General features: G+C 38.6%; 3 protein-coding genes across 3 annotated transcripts in view; 1 reads left to right on the plus strand and 2 right to left on the minus strand.

Annotated features, from left to right (window-relative positions):
* Nucleotides 1–8,815, minus strand: part of LOC122134590 (connector enhancer of kinase suppressor of ras 2-like) — a 38,607-nt gene extending 29,792 nt beyond the window's left edge. Inside the window, 1 exon segment of the mRNA XM_042754914.1 lies at nucleotides 6,300–8,815. Within this exon segment, the coding sequence (XP_042610848.1) occupies nucleotides 6,300–6,363 (64 nt within the window). The 5' untranslated portion in view covers nucleotides 6,364–8,815.
* A 1,225-nt stretch (nucleotides 8,816–10,040) lies between these two features.
* On the minus strand, nucleotides 10,041–13,379 carry LOC122144179. The gene is made up of 3 exons (XM_042754912.1): nucleotides 13,156–13,379; nucleotides 12,191–12,383; nucleotides 10,041–10,995 (listed from the first exon to the last, which is right to left on the minus strand). The coding sequence occupies exons 2-3, from the start codon at nucleotides 12,348–12,350 to the stop codon at nucleotides 10,349–10,351; spliced, it is 807 nt and encodes a 268-aa protein (XP_042610846.1). The 5' UTR covers nucleotides 12,351–12,383; nucleotides 13,156–13,379; the 3' UTR covers nucleotides 10,041–10,348.
* Nucleotides 13,380–14,027: 648 nt separating this feature from the next.
* LOC122144180 (non-histone chromosomal protein HMG-17-like) lies at nucleotides 14,028–17,311 on the plus strand. Its single transcript, XM_042754913.1, has 6 exons — nucleotides 14,028–14,205; nucleotides 15,066–15,092; nucleotides 15,432–15,461; nucleotides 15,925–15,972; nucleotides 16,103–16,210; nucleotides 16,458–17,311. The coding sequence occupies exons 1-6, from the start codon at nucleotides 14,191–14,193 to the stop codon at nucleotides 16,689–16,691; spliced, it is 462 nt and encodes a 153-aa protein (XP_042610847.1). The 5' UTR covers nucleotides 14,028–14,190; the 3' UTR covers nucleotides 16,692–17,311.
* Nucleotides 17,312–18,117: the final 806 nt, after the last annotated feature.

The following is an 18,117-nucleotide window of genomic DNA, read 5'->3' on the forward strand; positions in this document are numbered from 1 at the left end:
CTCGTAGATGGTAGCAGATTTTTATCAAGAATGTCTCAGTACATTTTTCCATTCATCCTACCTTCAATCATATGAATTTTGCCAGTGCTACACCGTGATGTTTTGGGGAGATGTGCAGTGAGTGCCATTTGACCTCCAAACATGGTGTGTATTATGGCATCCAAAGAGTACACTTTTTGTCTCATATGACCAGACTATATTCTCTCAGTATTTCACAGGCTTGTCTAAATGTTGTGCAGCAAACTTTAAACAAACGTCAACATGCTTTTTCTTCAGTAATGGAGCCTTGCGTGGTTGCACTTATTATTTTCTTTGAAACAAGTGTACCTGTTAATTCCAGGTCTTTCTGAAGCCCTCCACAAGAGGTTCTTGGACAACTCTTCTGATAATTCTTTTCACTCCTCTGTCAGAAATCTTGCGAAGAGCGTGGTCGTGGCCGGTTTATGGTGAAACGATGTTCTTTCCACCTCCGGATTATGGCCCTAAAGTGCAAACTGGAACATTCAGAAGTATAGAATCCTTCTGTAACCAATGTCATCAGTATGTTTTGCAACAATAAGGTTGCGAAGGTGTTGAGAGAGCTCAATGCTTTTACCCATCAGGAAATGTTTCTAGTGTGACACATTGGTCATCAGACACCTTTTTATTGGCCATCAGTTTGGACTGAACCAATTAATATTAATTTCCTATAACACGCCGGGTCAGGTTTGCTTCTAATTACTGATAGATTTCAGCTGGTGTCTTGGCCTTCCATGCCTTTTTGCACCTCCCTTTCTTCATGTGTTCAATACTTTTCCCCTGTGTTATTCCACTTTATTACACAGAACTTAATTTCTGAACTTATTTGTTTTGTTTTCTTTGTATGTATTACTTGGATTGTTATCAACATCTGGTGAAAATTTCATGTCAACAACACCTTTAGAAGTATATTTACTGAGAAAAATGGTGATGTGTTCAATACATATTTTACCGACTGTATGTGTATATATATATATATATATGTATGTATATATATATATATATATATATATATATATATATATATATATATATATATATATATATATATATATATATATATATATATATATATTTTTTTTTTATTTTTTTTTCATTCTTGGCAGTTCAAAGTTGAGTTGAGTCATTATTTCTTCTGATGCATTTATTACACAGTAAATTAAAGGTAAAGTTGAACACTTTCTATTATAGGATACAGTATTCAGGGCAGTGAGCTCTCTTGTATAACACACAATTTGGCAAATGTATTACAGCTCATCCGGGATTTCCATGCTTACAGAAAATGTGCATGCTATATACTGCAGAAACAGTGAAAGTAGTGTGATAGCAGTTTTTCTGAAGAGGCAAAGTAAAGGGGTAATTCACCACTGACAAGATGGGCTTTTAGCAAAACTAAAAACTTAAATTGGACGAGAGAAAACAGAGCTATGGCATTCCCTTTTGCAAGGATACAAAAATGTGCAAGTATGATCTGTAGTTTTCTGTTATCTGGCAAACTTTTGATGACAAATACATGGATATCTCTGTGCAGGTAACACAGGGAAAAGTACACATCGTTTGTTTACATATGCTACTTACATGTAACAACACAAACCCTGTTACAAATCTGTAAAGTTACGCTATAAATGCCTGACCAAGGCCCTGGTGTACTGTTATTTAACCATAAAATATGAAGAGATAGAAACAAGTTGAATAGGTTTGCAAATGAAATGCCTTGGTCTCTGGAAAGCTTTTATTAGATGAAACAGGTGCACCACTAGGGCTTATGGACTGTGCACTCAGTTTGTTAAAAGAGAACAGTGGAGATAAATGCTCTGATAAGCGACAGTAGAGTAGCAGTAACAATGAACCCTGGGAAGAGCCACTGCAGACAGATAATCTCCAAATAATACATGTTGACAATGTTTGTTTTTTTCTGTTAAACTAAACACTTATCATAGATACAACCAATATTTAATGCAGCCTTAAAGGGGTCATATGATGCAATTTCAAATTTTCCTTTCTCTTTGGAGTGTTAGAAGCTCTTGGTGAATAAAGAAGATCTGTGAAGTTGCAAAGACTAAAGTCTCAAATCTAAAGAGATATTCTTTATAAAAGTTGCTGGTCACTGAGGAAATACATCAACTTTGCACTGTGGATCGCTGAATCAGCTTTCACCGTGGACGAAGTGGAGTCCAGCCCGGGGGCGTCACATGTGGTTGCTGCAACACCAAGGTACGCTCCTTCATAGAATCCGCCTGCCGCACAATTCTCAAGCCGCCCGCCTCTGCTCATTCAAGCTAGCCGCGGCTCACTCTAGACCACGGCTCACTCTAGGCCTCCGGCCTCTGCTCACTCAAGGCCGCGGTGTGTGATGCTGTTTCGCTGAGAAATTGAAACTACTTTGTTTTTGTCTTCCAAAAGAAAACACGACTAGAAATCATGTTTATATCACGTTTATAATGGGTTTTATGTTTATGTCTCATCGCTCCGGCCAGACAGCATCACAATATGTTAAGAGGCGTAACATTTCCTTCACACACTTGAGGCATTTGTCCAATCACAATGCGCTGGATAGCTGGCCAATCACAACACACCTTGCTTTTCAGAGAGATGAGCCTTGTGAAAATCCACGCGTTTCAGAAGACAGGGCATAGAGGAGAAATAATAATGTACAGTATGTGGAAAATAATGTGTTTTTTTTTTTTTACCTTAAACCGCATAAACACATTTCATTACACCAAATACACAAAATAATGTTCTTTTTAGCAGCATCATATGGCTCCTTTAAGGAATAACCTCAACAAAAGAATCACTGAACTGCTGAACCAAATGCAGAGCCACAGTCTAACTGTCATCTTGGGCTTTAAGACCCTATCATATGTCAACCTGCATGATGATTTCTCAAATGTAAGCTGTAAAGGTCAAAACTGGACACTCAGCAGAGTTTTATATTACAAAACGTCTGTAATGTTAGAGGAGGCAGATTATCATTACAGACATCATAAGCACATGCTACATCTCTGCACCAATGCAAGTTTTTTTATTGGCATTCTACCAAGGGTAAAAAACGAAGAATGAAATATACACATAACAGAAATATGGTAATGGCAGCTAGCCAAAAACTGGAAATAATAAATACGATTTAGGAGAAAACAGTACACAATAAACACAAAAAAAGCAAACAGTCATGCTGACCGACATTTGATTGTGCAGGATCTTAAACAAATTTGATGCAAAGTTTGAAAATAGCAAGCATGCATGCCGGCAAACTAACCCTGCACCAGGTGCTCTGAGGTCTGACAAACTCTTTGTCAGCAGTTATTGTGAAAATTATGCACAAGCAGCTACTTTACAGTTGCACCTGAGACACTGAACCGAGTTCCTGAAAATGGAAACTGTCCTGTGCAACTGGCCGTGAAACCTAGTTCTCTAAAATGCAGAACTAATCAGTGATCCTGCACTGCTTTTTAACAGCATATTTTACATTTTAGGCTATTTTATTTAGTTTGTGAGTTTGAAGTCTGTCAAGAAGTTATCTTTCATTTGAGCTATCCTCCCAGGTTTGCACACAAAAACAACAGTGTAGACAGATTCACGAACAAATGACTCTTATGAACCAGTCCTTTTCTATTCATCAAAAACATACAGTACGATCGGGGTAGACTGATTCACAAATAATTGCCTCTTAACAGCCGTCTCTTTTCAGTGAACTAAAAACTTACAGCCTGACCATGGTAACCCTGATTCACAAACAAATGATTCTTTATGAGCTGGTTCTCTTTAGTGAATCAAGAACAAACAGCATGATCAGTGCAATCTGATTTACGAACATATGATTCTTGTCAGCCATGTCTTTAAAAAAATGAGTTAGATGGGATTTATTGAATCCTGCGAACATTGTGTATGTAAGATTCTGAAGGAAACACTGATTCATTGATTACATGAACTTACATGGCAGTAATAGCAAAGAAAGAGAAAATGATCCATCTATGGAATGAGAGCCATATAATGGGCTTCAATCTATATGCATCTACAAAAAAATTATTGATTCTCCTGTGTACACTTGTTCATTATTAGATTGGTGGCAAAGGCTTTCTGACCTTTGAAATGCTCATTGGGTAGAGAATATGAGCAGCTGAATGTCACGTGCACTAATGCCCTTAAACTTCACTTCAGATTACGTCTGATCTCGCTGGTATTTTGGCCCTCTGTCTCTCCACCACAGCTGCTCCATTATGTTCTACTTATAGCATCTGTGTATCATCCATCAGTGTGTCTTTGCATGTCATCTAAAGAGGAACGTGTCATTGATGGAAAAGGATTTCCAATCAGATACCGATTGTTATGACTGTGTTGCTTTTTAAAATGTCATCAGTATTTCCCAAACAGGAAAGGCCAAGTCCACATCCCTGAGCTATGAGAGCATGACAAAACCTGCATAGTGTGCATTCCTGTCTGGAAGCAGCATATGGATACTCTCTCTTGCTTTCTTCTGGAGAGTGTGTATGGGGTAGAGGGTTTTGTAAAGCTGTTTTAACCTATTTGCCTTTAAACTAAATAGTATCAATGTTCATGTTCCTAGCATATCATTATTAATAAGCATAATTGTGACCTTCTCCTTAATTAGGTAATACAATTTATAATCAAATATATAACAATATCAATTCAGGTTTTCCTAGTTCTACATGAACAGGCAGTAGTACATTTTTTTTTGTATGACAGTCATTACTAATACTAATATTGTAATTGAACTATGAAGTAACCATTCTGACATGTTGTAGCATATGACAAGAAGAAAAATAATTGTTACTAGTGACATAAATGTATATAGTCCAGTTTTCCTAGTACTAACTGAATATACAGTAGTACATATTTTTCTGTTCTAATTATTTCTACTTATATTTTAACTGAATTTTAAAAGTAGTCATTCTGACTAGTGATTAAAATGATAGTGATATAACAAGTAAAAAGCAACTGTAACTAATGAAATGAGAACTGTTACTGATCATTGGGACAGACACTATAGGCTCTCATAAAAATAAATACAAGTAAAGCTGAAATAGACAATAACTATTAGGATTCGTCTTAGTACATAAGAAACAAGTAGGTCAGCTAGTACATACTGTATTTTTTTCTAAATAAAACAAAGATCATTGGTGTTTTTACAAGAAAATACTATTTCAATTTTTCTATTTCAAAATGTCACATTTAATGCAATGTGGGTAACACTTTATTTTACAGTGTCCTTGTTATACATGTTACATGTACTTATTATTATAATAACAATATTTTATGCACAATCGCATGCAAGTAACCTTAAGCCTAACCCTAACAATATAGTAAGTACGTGTAGCTAATTAATATTACTCAGTAATTAAATATATAATTACAGTGTAACAAGGACACCTTAAAATAAATTATAACCACATTGTGTTAACATACTGTTTCTTTGTAATTGTGAAGTTTGCTAGCAATTTCTGAGTGAAAATTGTTTCTATACCATTTTTAGTTACTAAAACAGAGATAGGTAGCAGTAATATCAAATTCAGGTAAGAAATGTACAGTCTGTTCTCAGTAACAATGGAATAGTTATACTTGTGCAAGTGACTAGAAGGCACTATGTGTACTGTGAAAAAGTTAATAGATTGTAGTCAAGCAAAGGAATTGAAACAATTGCTAGTAAATCTGTAAAAAAAAATAAAAAAAAAAGATACTAATATTAAACCCCATCTAGTCACATAAACACTGATACAAGTTATTTTAAAGGAATAAATGTTCGCAATGGGGGCACTGTCAAAGCTCATCTGGCTTCCACAGATACCGTCATCCCTCTTCTAGTCCCTAGATTACGCGCATCTGCAGCGCAGCACAGCGCGCGACGGCCTGGTTCTGTCCATGGTGCTAGTTGTCATTGCGCGAGGGGAGATTTATTCACTGAGGCTGGAAGCAGCCTCTCTGTTTCTTTCTCACTGTCACTATCTGCGTGCGCACGCATGCACGTATGTGTGTTTGTTTAGGCACTGTATGAAAATGTCATGTCGTCCTTTGTGCCATTATAACCGTTTTGGCTCATCTTTTTGCAAAACAGAACACGCATATCAAGACCACATGCATACCCCCTCTTGCGCGACGCGTGTAGCGCTGTGCGGATCACACACACCACGGTGCGCCGAGCAGAGGCGCAAAATGGCATACAAGCGCGATCAATACCTCACTGCAAGGGACTCTTCCCGCTCACCCATTCCTCTCCCACCGGCTATAGGTCATGCAGAGACACTGACATGACTGACATTTTTTACCTTTCATCCAGTCCAGCACCTGCTTTGGGGACCATTTGCTGATGGGCTCCATAACCAGCGCCATGGCTGGTGTGCGTTGATTTCTCGGTTGAATTGCGTATGGAACGCGCGGACCATCCGAACCCAAAGAAACAGAACGGAACCGCCGTTAGATCACAGGGGTACATGTGATTCCGTTGCATTGACGGAGCCTCGCTGTTGGATACATCCTCGCGGAGGACTGCGACGGTGAGAGATCCACACTCGTGTCTCTAACCCGCCCCCCCTCCAGCGCTCTCTCTCTCTCTCTCTCTCTCTCTCTCGAAAGTGAGCACCTGCTTCTCCAGTATACCGAGTGGAGATGCAGAGGGGAAAATGTGTCTTTCGCCCCCCTCCCTCCCTTCCGCGCTCGCAACGCTGCAGTATCACATGGGTCAGCGGTTCCGTGAGCGCGGGGACTGTTCGGTGGCACTACCGATAAACGCTGAGCAGCTCCACTGGGTCCGTTACTGAGCGCTACAAGCAGCCGAGTGCCTTGCAAACGACTACTTGGTATGCGTGCTTGTATGCGTCTCTCTCTTTCTGGGTTGGACCGTTTTGGGTCTACGCGAGCTCGCTCCTCTGTCTGCGTCTGGAAAAATTCTGCGCGCCCGTTCGCTTACGTCACTCGCAGCCCAGTATCACTCGAATAGCAAAAGTCAGAGTGTGCGCCAGGGAAACCGGGTTACCCGATAATATATACAGAGAACAAAAGTCTGAGCGGCTCATCAGTGATCGGAAAGGCACAGAAAGAGAAATCAGAATGGGTATGAGTAACAGATAAGGACGTCCGAGATTTTTTTTTTTTTTTTTTTTAATGTAGCAGAAATGGCCATCACATCATTGACCCATATGCATTTACATTCCTATCCCGTACCACAGGACATCAAAATATGGCAAGGAAATAGACTGAATGTTATTCTAGCCTGGGCCGTTTCCAGAACTAGTGGAGAGAGAGAGAAAGAGAAAGAGCGGTCCATCTGGTATTATGGTTTACCACATGGTGCCAGGCTAAAGAGTCCGTTTAGATGCCTACAGAGCAGCTACAAGAGTGTTAAGTAGCCATGTTGGCATAGAACAGATTAACACACACACACATACACACACACACACACACACATGCAAACACATTTACAGATCACAGTTAACAGTTAATCCTGTTGATGATGCTGTGAGTTTGGCTTCTGTGCACGGTGCCAGGAAATCAGCATGCGCGCGCGCGCGCACACACACACACATACACTCTCACAAGAACACTCATGGCCCATTAACTGTTATGTCGGTGCCTCCCTAAATGTGACGTCAGCATGACGTCAAATCAGTATGTCAGCACATTCATGGCAGAAAATGCATTTAGGTTTTATTTCTTCCATCCATTACTACATTAAAATGCAATGCTTAATATAACTTATTGAATGCAGTGCGCGTATTTTAGCTATAAACATCGATGTAATATATAAAATCTTAATTTTCACAGCTCTGGGTGAAGGACAATGTCATAGAAAGTATGACATAACCCTTCATCGGGACATTGGCCGCCGTTCCCGAAGCTCCCAGTAGAGGGCGCCAGCAATATATCAGCATTTGTTCTCCATCTGTGTGTCATTTCACAGTATGAACAGCAGGTGTCAGTATTTAATAACAATTACTGAAAAGGTTCACATCATAGAAATATTATCACAAACACAATAATGATAAAAAAAAATGGATATAACTGAATTATGGCAACATAACTGAGGACATAAGTTCTTTAGGATAGTGAAAGTGTAGCAGTCAGCAGCAAGACTGAGGGAGAAAAACAACATTGACTTGGCTGTTTAGGAGGAAGTGGTAACATTTATAAAGGTCTATACACAGTATACACATGACAGTGTGACTTTGGTTCCTCTTCTTCCAAAGTACCTTGTGCTATTAATGTCGATGGAGGCTACAATGGAAGAGCAGAGGCTAGAAAAGGATGGTGGATGAGTAAAGTGAAAAAAAGAAAAAAAAGGATGAGAAATATTTAGATGTTTCTGAGTTGTTTGCAATTCATTGGTCAACACAATTTGTGATTCTCCGAGGGTTGGAAAGGATGAATTTAGAGAAATATTAATTAAACTCTTGTCAACAAAAACAAAAATTTGTAAATGAAGCAAAAAAAAAAGTGCAGTACAATACAACTTACTATTTACAATGGGGGGGGGGGGGGGGGGGTAAGCAAGGAAGCATTAAATTGATCAAAAAGTGAGAGTAAAGACATTTATAATGTCACAACAGATTTCTATGTAAAATAAATTCTGTTCTTTTAACATTTCTATTTATCAAAGCATCCTGGGGGGAAAAAGTATTACAATTTCCACAAAAAGTATCACAACGGTTTTCAGAACTGATGATAAGAAATATTTCTTGAGCAGTAAATCTGCACTGTAGAATGATTTCTGAAGGATCGTGACACTGAAGACCACTGAAAAGACTGCTGAAAATTCAGCTTTGCCATCACAAAATAAAGTTTTTTAATAATGAATATATTAATTTGTTTTGTAAATTTATAACAAAATAAAAAAAAAAGATTTTAAATTGTAATTATATTTAACAATATTGTGGTTTTATTTTATTATCGATCAAATAAGTGCAGCCTTCATGGTGAGTATAAGACATATTTAAAAAAAATTTATATATTATTGACCCCAAACTTTTAATCCTAATTTTATAACTTTACACAGACAAAGTCCCTATGTCTCATGTTAACACAAATTATATAAATCATATGTCTATACTTTTGAAACGTGATGTTTCTTTAAAGGAATAATTCACCCAAAAAGGAAAATTTGATGTTTATCTGCTTACCCCCAGGGCATCCAAGATGCAGGTGACTTTGTTTCTTCAGTAGAACACAAACAAAGATTTTTAACTCAAACCGTTGCAGTCTGTCAGTCATATAATGTAAGTGGATGGAAATCACAGCTTTGAGAGTCAAAAAACATACACAAACAAAACCAAATTAAACCCTGAGGCTCGTGATGATACACTGATGTGGTACTGACAAAACAATCGGTCTGTGCAAGAAACTGAACAGTATTTACATCGGTTTTTTTTTTCTCTGATTTTAACTGCAATGTCCGAACTGTCCTGAGCGCGTTCTCAACAGTTGGCGGCTCATGCATCTTATTTTTCTTCTTGCTTTATGGTGGATCGCAGACTTATAAGAGCATTACTGCCACCTATCTCTCAAGTGGACCATTGATACTCCTAATTGAGATTGTAGATAGAGTGTCAATGGTCCATTTGAGAGATAGGTGATCTGCAATCCACCATAAAGCAAGTAGAAGAAGAAGACGTGTCAGGCTCGGGACGCGTTCAGGACAGTTCGTACATTGCGATAAAAATCAGAGGTAAAAAAACAATATAAATACTGTTCAGTTTCTTGCACAGACCAATCGTTTTGTGTCTTTACACATCAATGTATCATCAAGAGCCACATGGTTTAATTTGGTTTTGTTTGTGTATGTTTTTTGACTCTCAAAGCCGTGACCCCCATCCACTTCCATTATATGACTGACAGACTGCAACGGTTTGAGTTAAAATTCTTCATTTGTGTTCTTCCCCGGGTGCTGGATATAGCTGCCCACTGCTCCGGGTGTGTGTTCACGGGTGTGTTCGCTTCTCACTGCTGTGTGTGTGCACGTGGATGGGTTAAATGCAGAGCACCAATTCCGAGTATCGGTTACCATACTTGGCAAATGTCACGACTTTCACTTTCACTTTTTTACTGAAGAAACAAAGTCACCTACATCTTGGATGCCCTGGGGGTAAGCAGATAAACATCAAATTTTCATTTTTGGGTTTATCCCTTTAACGTTCATTGCCTTACCTTGTGTACTTCATTGTTATCATAGTTATCAACATGCCACAAGTGCTGTCAGTATTGCATGCAGAACATTCCTTTAACAACACAGATAACTTCAAATATTTGTGTGTTGGTCAAAAGACAGGAGCCCAACATTGAAAATGTTACGAGGGCAGGATCTGTGTGTATTTTATAAGGTGGTTTACTCAGCTTCTGAGATTCGCAGCACAGGTGAGCTGAAGTGAGAGGTGGCTGGAGCTGAACAAGTGCTTAAATATTGCACAACATTATTGGATGAAGAATCCACCTCTTCTTCCTGACTGGCTGTCTGTTCTTTGGCTACAGTCAGGCTGGTGGGCACCAATGCTGGCATGACGTCAGTGCTCAGCAATGATGATCCACAGCATGCCATGTTATGCATGTGCTGACAAAACACCTCTAGCATTTGGACTTCTAGGTAGCCGTTCAACATGGAGTTGGTAAGCCTTCTCTCCCAGCCAGGACCCTGAACGCTTTCCATGACAAGATACTCCTCGTCCTGCTGGGTCACAGCCTCTGCCTGTTGACCTGCTTCCAGAGAGGGTTCCAAAGAGCTTAGGTCCTGCGACTGTAGCAGTGGCCCGGCGTCTGGTGGGTTGAGCAGGTCTGGGTTATGAGGGCTGCAGTGCTCCAGCCGGTCACCAGCAAGCCGGAGGTCTGGATAGTTTTTGCAGAAGCTGGGACAGCACCAGGAGCCAAACAGCATCATGCCCAAGTGATCCTCCCCGCTACAGCTGAGAATGGGCATACCATTGCTGGGTGCAGAGGCTCGGTACTGCCCTTGCTTTTCCAGGCATTCGGGCCTGCCAGCTGACAGGAAGAGAAAACGTGTCAGGCACTGCTATAACAACCTCATCTTAACAAAAAGCCCAGAGTCTGAAGCAAAGAGTCTTAATTCACCGAATGACTGTTTGAATGTCTCTATACAAATGCCGCTTTTGTGCAATTCACTTGGACACTCAGCTAAATGAGGAAGCACTTGGAAAAGTTTGACAAAATGTTCTTTCTACTTCTTCAAACAGCCTCTTTTGCATTGTCATAGCTGTAAGCTGAACTGGAATATTAGCAAAGATGCTAAAATGGACATTGTGTAGAATGGTACATTATTATCACTTAAAGTCAACATGCAAATTACATTCTGATCGTCTTTTCTTCTCTATTGCAAAGTGTACCTGAGTAACGAGTCAAACAAGAAAAAAGAGGGTGAGATTTTGTTAATGTGGAATTGATTGGATCCTTGTCTTGCAAGTTGATGCAGTCTCGTGTGACTGACAGGTTGTTGGGAGGGGAAGTTAATGTTTTTGATTAAAGATGGGGCACATGAATCTTTAAAAAAAAACAGTGATAGCCATCTTTTATAATAAACACTGCGATATTTCATGAAAAATAAGGTTTGTCCATCTTGATTGTTTCATGGTGACTTTAAATGCATAGTTCACCCCAAAATAAAGGTTTTGTGTTCATTTACTCACCCTCATGTCATTAAAAAACTTGCATACATATTTATTTCTGCTATGTAACACAGAAGATAATGTTTGAAGGGCTCAGTGTTTTTTTCTATAAAAATAAAATAGTCTTGGACCCCATTTATTTACATTGTATGGATATTCAGTTGACAAATTCTTCAAAAAGTCTTTATTTGTATTCTAAAAAATCATATAGGTTTGTAATGACTTAAAATTTTTAATTTTGTACATTCTGCATTATAACTGTTCTGTATACTCTACTCAATTTAACACCTACATTTATGTGGCTTTTCAATCTGTGGGCTAAAATGCTCAGCAGCATCACACTTCCCTCCTAAAATGTATTTTTACATATACTGACTGTTCCCAGGACCTGGGCCACATTCGTATTCTATAATTAATTTTCCTCCATTGTTCAAATAAAATAGCTAGTTTGCATCACCTGGCATAAAAACAAACATCTCCCAAAGCCATCAGTCAGATTATCATGAGCTTATTTTTACACAACTTCATCCTAATAACCCAGAATGGTCTCTCACCTCTCACGGTTCGTGGTGTCAGAGGAGATCTGGCAGCAGCGTTCGTCGTGCAGGGGTCAGGACGGGTCGTGGGGGTGGGTGAGTGTGTGTAAGCATGTCCATCATGATTTGTGGTGTATTCTGTGCAGTTCAGAACATGAAGGAAGGCTTCTCCAAGCATGATAGTATTTCTATAGTCTATGATGATAGCCACCTACACAGAAAAGCACAGCTCTAGCTTCAAATGAAACAATATTTTAATACTTACTACAAAACAGAGCATAATCAAACAGAACATCAAGCATAAAATGAAATCAAACTGAAATGAGGAATTTAGCAGAACTGAATGACCGAGTTATGGAAACTTCTCACACACACACACACACACACACACACACAAACACACAAACACACACTGAACATACTGACTGCACTTCCTTCCTCTATAAATGATTTATATTAGCAGGACTAGCAGAATCTACAAATTAAATGACAAAATTTAACGGTGTAGTTCATCCAAAAATAAAAAATTCTACTATCATTTACTCACCCTCAATTTGTTCCAAATTTGTATGCGTTTCTTTCTTCTGTTGGACACAAACGAAGATATACTGAAGAATTTTGGTAACCAAACAGTTGATGGTAGCCACCGACTTTCACACGATTTATGGAAAAAATACTATGTGAAGTCAATGGCTACCATCAACTGCTTGGTTACCAACATTCTTCAAAATATTTTCTTCTGTGTTTAACAGAACAAAGATCATTAATGCTTGGAACAAGTGAAGGCTGAGTAAATGATGATTGAATTCGTTTGGGGTCAAATTTCCCTTAAAGACTTTCAGAATTTAGAAGAATACTACAATTTTATCACTGTAATCAGATCAATCAAATACCAATTTACCAACTAGTGAACAAAACACCAGCATATAACTCTATAATCACAACTGTTCATTTATATAGGCTATATAATAAAATAAGCTTACCAAATCTTTTAGAGTGGGATTCCTTGTAGGCCTATAGATGCAGAAACAGAGATTTCAAGAGTGACAGTAATAGCCAGCAGTGTCCAACGTATAGTGTCACTTTTGAATAGTTAGTCTATCTATCTATCTATCTATCTATCTATCTATCTATCTATCTATCTATCTATCGATGGCTGGCTGAGGTGTTTTCTCTGGTCTGGTGTCTCTTGCTCTGTGTAGCAACAGAGGAAGTAAGCAGTTATATATCTCGCGCACACACACACACACACACACACACACACACACACACAGACACACACACACACACACACACACACACACACACACACACACACACACACACACACACACACACACACACACACACACCCAAACACTTACACAGATTAGGCCTCTGCTTGAATAAAGCAGAAGAGAGAAAAGTCTTGTGGCTTCCCTTTTCTATAACACATTACCACATACTAACTGAAAGTGTGAAAAGAGCTCATAATTAAGGCAAGCAGATACATCTATTCACCGGCTTCAAAAAATTCAGTCAGCAATTAGTTAATTTACTGAGGATGAGATGCTGTGGCCATACAGCGCATACAGACACAGTTATGAAGGAGGGTCTGACTTTATTACTGGGCTTAAACGGAAAGATATTCCTCCTCACATCAGTATTGTATGGCAGAGCTTTATTTGGTGCAGAAGGCACATAAAACTATAGGTTTTTAACGTGTTGGAAGGGGAAGTTTTTACAGGAACGTGCACCGCTGGATTTACACCTCAGGATTTCGCGCGTAAATGCACAGCGGAGGTAAGAATCTGCCTCTTCGGTGGCGGACCCAGCCGCCCGCTGATTGGACAAGCGAAACGTCAGTCACAGCGAGGCCCCGCCCCCACCCTCCCATTCAACCACTGGTTCTAATGTAGCCCTGTGTTTACTACAGAATTAGTGCATAGCGGACGACAGTCTCCTGAACTGTGAACTCCGAATCACAAAAGATAACCTGTTAGTTTTGCATAAAAGAAGAAAAATATCCCAAACTCAACATGCCCAAGAGAAAGGTATGTAGAAAAGCCGAGCGCGGCGTACGGCTACACTTTTGCCCTTACTAATCAGTCGTGAAATTAGGAAGCCCTCGAGACAATGTTTTTTTAATAAAAATCCAGGCGACTTTTTTAGAATCTGTGGGCAGGTAAAAAATCGTTGTCAATTTTGCGATTTTTTCCCGCCGGATCGCGGTGTTTTTGTCGACGGTGGTGCGTTAAGCAGAGGGGTTTTAGTGGAGCAGCGCTGTGCTGAAGCTCGGCTTGATCTCATGCCCGTGGAACCGCAGCCATGCTGCCCTCTCTCTCTCTCCATCTCCAGCACAGCGCGACGCGAAAACCGACGATTATAAGCGCAATCGTGGCTCAGTCGCCGTCGAAGGGGGATTAAAAAATAGCTGGATAGCTCTAATTTTCTGAATGGTGGCAATTTTGCGAAAAGACGGTCGCGTTTTTAAACAATTTTAATGCATTTTCTTTGTTCGCCGTGGAAGAGGAGTGTCATGACGCCTGCTTGCCGCCAGGCGGCAGCGCTGAGGCGGGATCATCGCGCCCCTCCTCCTTATTTAAATGTGCGGATCCCGAGTCTTGTAATGCCTCCGTGAAAAATAATAAATAAAAAAAAATCGACACACCATTTTGCACCGCTGACAATGAAACTTATTCACGAATCTTCAGCTAAAGCTCACTGAAGCGTTAATAAACGAAAAAAAAAAAACACATGTTTTGGCAAACCAGCATGTTGCTCACATTTACAAACGTGCAGAACAGCACATCCCAATGTTTCTACAAGTTTCCCTTTTGTTTTTCCCGCCCTTTATGTTAATTAAATCATAGCTCATGTTATAACTTGTGATATTTGTTTTGCTGATTTGCAGGGAACTGATGGAGAAGTCAAGGAGGAGGTGAGAAAGGAAAATTACAAAAATATCTAAAGCAATAATGGGTTGCATATTCAAGTAATCAAAACCAGTACTTTATGTATACATTTACATTTATTTATTTAGTAGGAACTGTTATCCAAAATCGAATTACAAACAAGAAACACAAGTAATTTGTCATAAGAGCCAATAATATTTGTAGTACACTGTGCCAAGTTTAAAGTATAAACTCGCTAAGTGCACAAACTAGAAGTGACATGAGGACAAGGAACAATTCTTTATTTTTAATTAACATGATTTGCAATATATAACTTGAACTTGTCCATAAATAATTAGATTTTTTATTCTTTCTTTCTCTTGTAGCCTCAGAGAAGGTCTGCTAGATTATCAGCGGTAAGTTATTTTGTTATTAAAGAGATTTTTAATGTTACCATTATGTCATTATTTTGTTTTTAAAACTTTTCTGATCTCAGAAGACTTGAGGAACTTTAAATATAGCTTGTAAATAGTTTTTAGCACTTCATGTGTTAATAGACAATTGAAATCCTACAAACCAACACTTGTACCACTGATCTCAGAGCAACAAGGTCAGAAAACATAATATCTGCCCGAGTTTTTTTATTTCAGCATATTATCTGTATTACATATATATATATATATATCTTTATTTTTTTACTTCAGCATAGTTTTGCCAGTCATTTAAGATGATGTGTTGAATTCAGGATAGAGCAGAACAACACGGGCCATTCTGTGCATTATTTCAATGATTTATTTGAACGTGTATTGTTTAGATATCCTTTTATATATCAAAAAATACATTTGTGGATTAATAAATCATGCTTTCGTTTCCCTTCAGAAACCAACACCTCCAAAACCTGAACCCAAACCGAAAAAAACTCCCAAGGTATTTACGCTTTTCATAACCGCACTTTTGTAACGATGCCCATGTATCACTCATCTCCATGCTTTGGTGTGTAATCTCACACGTATTGCTCTATATTCATTCTTTTGCTCTGTCGTTTCCTCTCTGGCAGAAAGAGAAGGAAGTGAACGATAAAAAGGAAGACAAGAAAGCAAAGGCAAAGGCTGAGGAGTCCAAGGAGGAGAACCAATCAGAAAATGGGGAGACTAAGACCAATGAGGTATATATATGTATATACAATAACAGTCTACCTCAAATCTGCGTCTGTCGTACATAGACATGTCAGGCCATGATGCTCGTAATGTTTTATTTCATATTTCCTAATGAGATTGTCAAAGTACTTAGTAACATATTTCAAATAATTGCCTAGAAAGACACTTACAGACTAAACTAAGGAGACTTTTCTAAACATGACCTCCTCTGTCTCCAAAGTAAGATTCTGATTGGTTGTCCTTTTTATTCCACAGGTTGAGAAAAACTCCAGACGAGGCGGCGGAGGCCGAGAAGGAGGACCCGAAGACAGAGTAGCACCACGCCCTGTCCATCCGTCCGTCCGTCCGTCCTTTCCCTTTCCCCTCTTTCCTTTCTTTTATCTTCCTCTCTCTTTCCCAATATTCTCTCTCAACAACCTCCTCTCTGCCCATCACCACCAGAGGAATATTTTTATCAGCGAATTTGTAAATACTGGTTCAGGTTTTTAGCACAAAAAACAAAGCTGACTAAACGAGTCTTGTGTTCGGCCGCAGCTGTATTAGGTGTCTACAACACGAGAGGTGTGGAAAAAGGCGGCGTCTTTCTTTCGTTTTGTTGATTTTCTGTTTTTATCTCTTCTTTCTTTCTTTCTTTTTTTTTAAGCGGATGGTCTGTAGCTTGGTTTTGGAGTGGGAGGAGGCTCTCAGTCTGTATGTCCGTTAGTGCTCGTGATGTTGCTCTGGAGTCTGTGATGTTTCTGTATGGGGTTTGTTTTATTTTTCTTTTAAACGTAATTGATTGTCTTTAAGAAAGAGGAACGAGTTCAGCAAATGTAGAAGAAAAGAGACAAACTGCTTACATTCCAGGTTCAGCATTAGATGGTGACTCCTGGCTTTTTTAAGAATCATACCACCTTTGCAATTTGTCGAAAACATAACTGGGCTTTGTTAGGAGGCCAGAAAAAAACCCTTCTGTTGTTATAGAGGACTTTTTTGAAACTACGGGATTCAAAGAAAAAAGAATTTTAAAGCGTTTTTTGGAATTTTTTTAACACTGAAAATTCATCTTAGTGTCCCCTATAATGCTCTCGGTCTCACTCAATAAAAATCCATCATTGGAGTTTTCCTCATAATGTCTGCTGTGGTCTTTTACACTGACTGTATATTATACACTTGTAAGTTGTTATTATTAATGTATTAAAAACTTGTTTCTATGCTGTTCTATAATCAGTTATTATCTGTTAATAAGTGTTTGGTGTAATATATATAATCGTATAACTCATAGCAGACTTCACCATTGATTCACACTGCATTTATATCTTAACAAATGATCCTAATCACCTTAGTACACAACAGCTTAGACTAACAGGCCCTAATGCAAATTAAAATTTTGGCTTGACTAATATTAATAAGACAAAATATGTTGTTGCTCCGAAGTCTGTCTGTTTCATGTTTCTGAATGTGGTTTGTTTTATTTTTATATTTGAAATGCAATTGATTGTCTTTAAGAAAGTTGAATGAGTTCAACGAATGTAGAAGTAAAGAAAGAAAACAACAAAAGATGAACTGCTTACATTCCAGGTTCAGCATTAGATGGTGACTCCTGGCTTTTTAAGAGTCATATCACGTAAGAAAACAACAGCTGAGATTAACAGACCCTAAATGCAAATTAAAATTATGGCTTGACTGATATTCATAATACAGAATAGGTTTTTACTTTTAAGGTCTTTGCATATACTATGAAAAAAACTAAATGCCACGGGACACTAAACTAATGCTACAAGGGACTTGTAGTTATTGGAAGATAGATTAAATGACTGTTCTTTGCTCATTTGTATATTTTCCCCTCCCCAATTTTATTGGTGTTACTTTCTTATTTATTTGCACTTATGAATGCTGCTATAAATGTATATTTAGTGTATCATGTTCAATTTAA

This window comes from Cyprinus carpio, unplaced genomic scaffold (genome assembly GCF_018340385.1).
Source record: "Cyprinus carpio isolate SPL01 unplaced genomic scaffold, ASM1834038v1 S000006615, whole genome shotgun sequence".
NCBI lineage: Eukaryota > Metazoa > Chordata > Actinopteri > Cypriniformes > Cyprinidae > Cyprinus > Cyprinus carpio.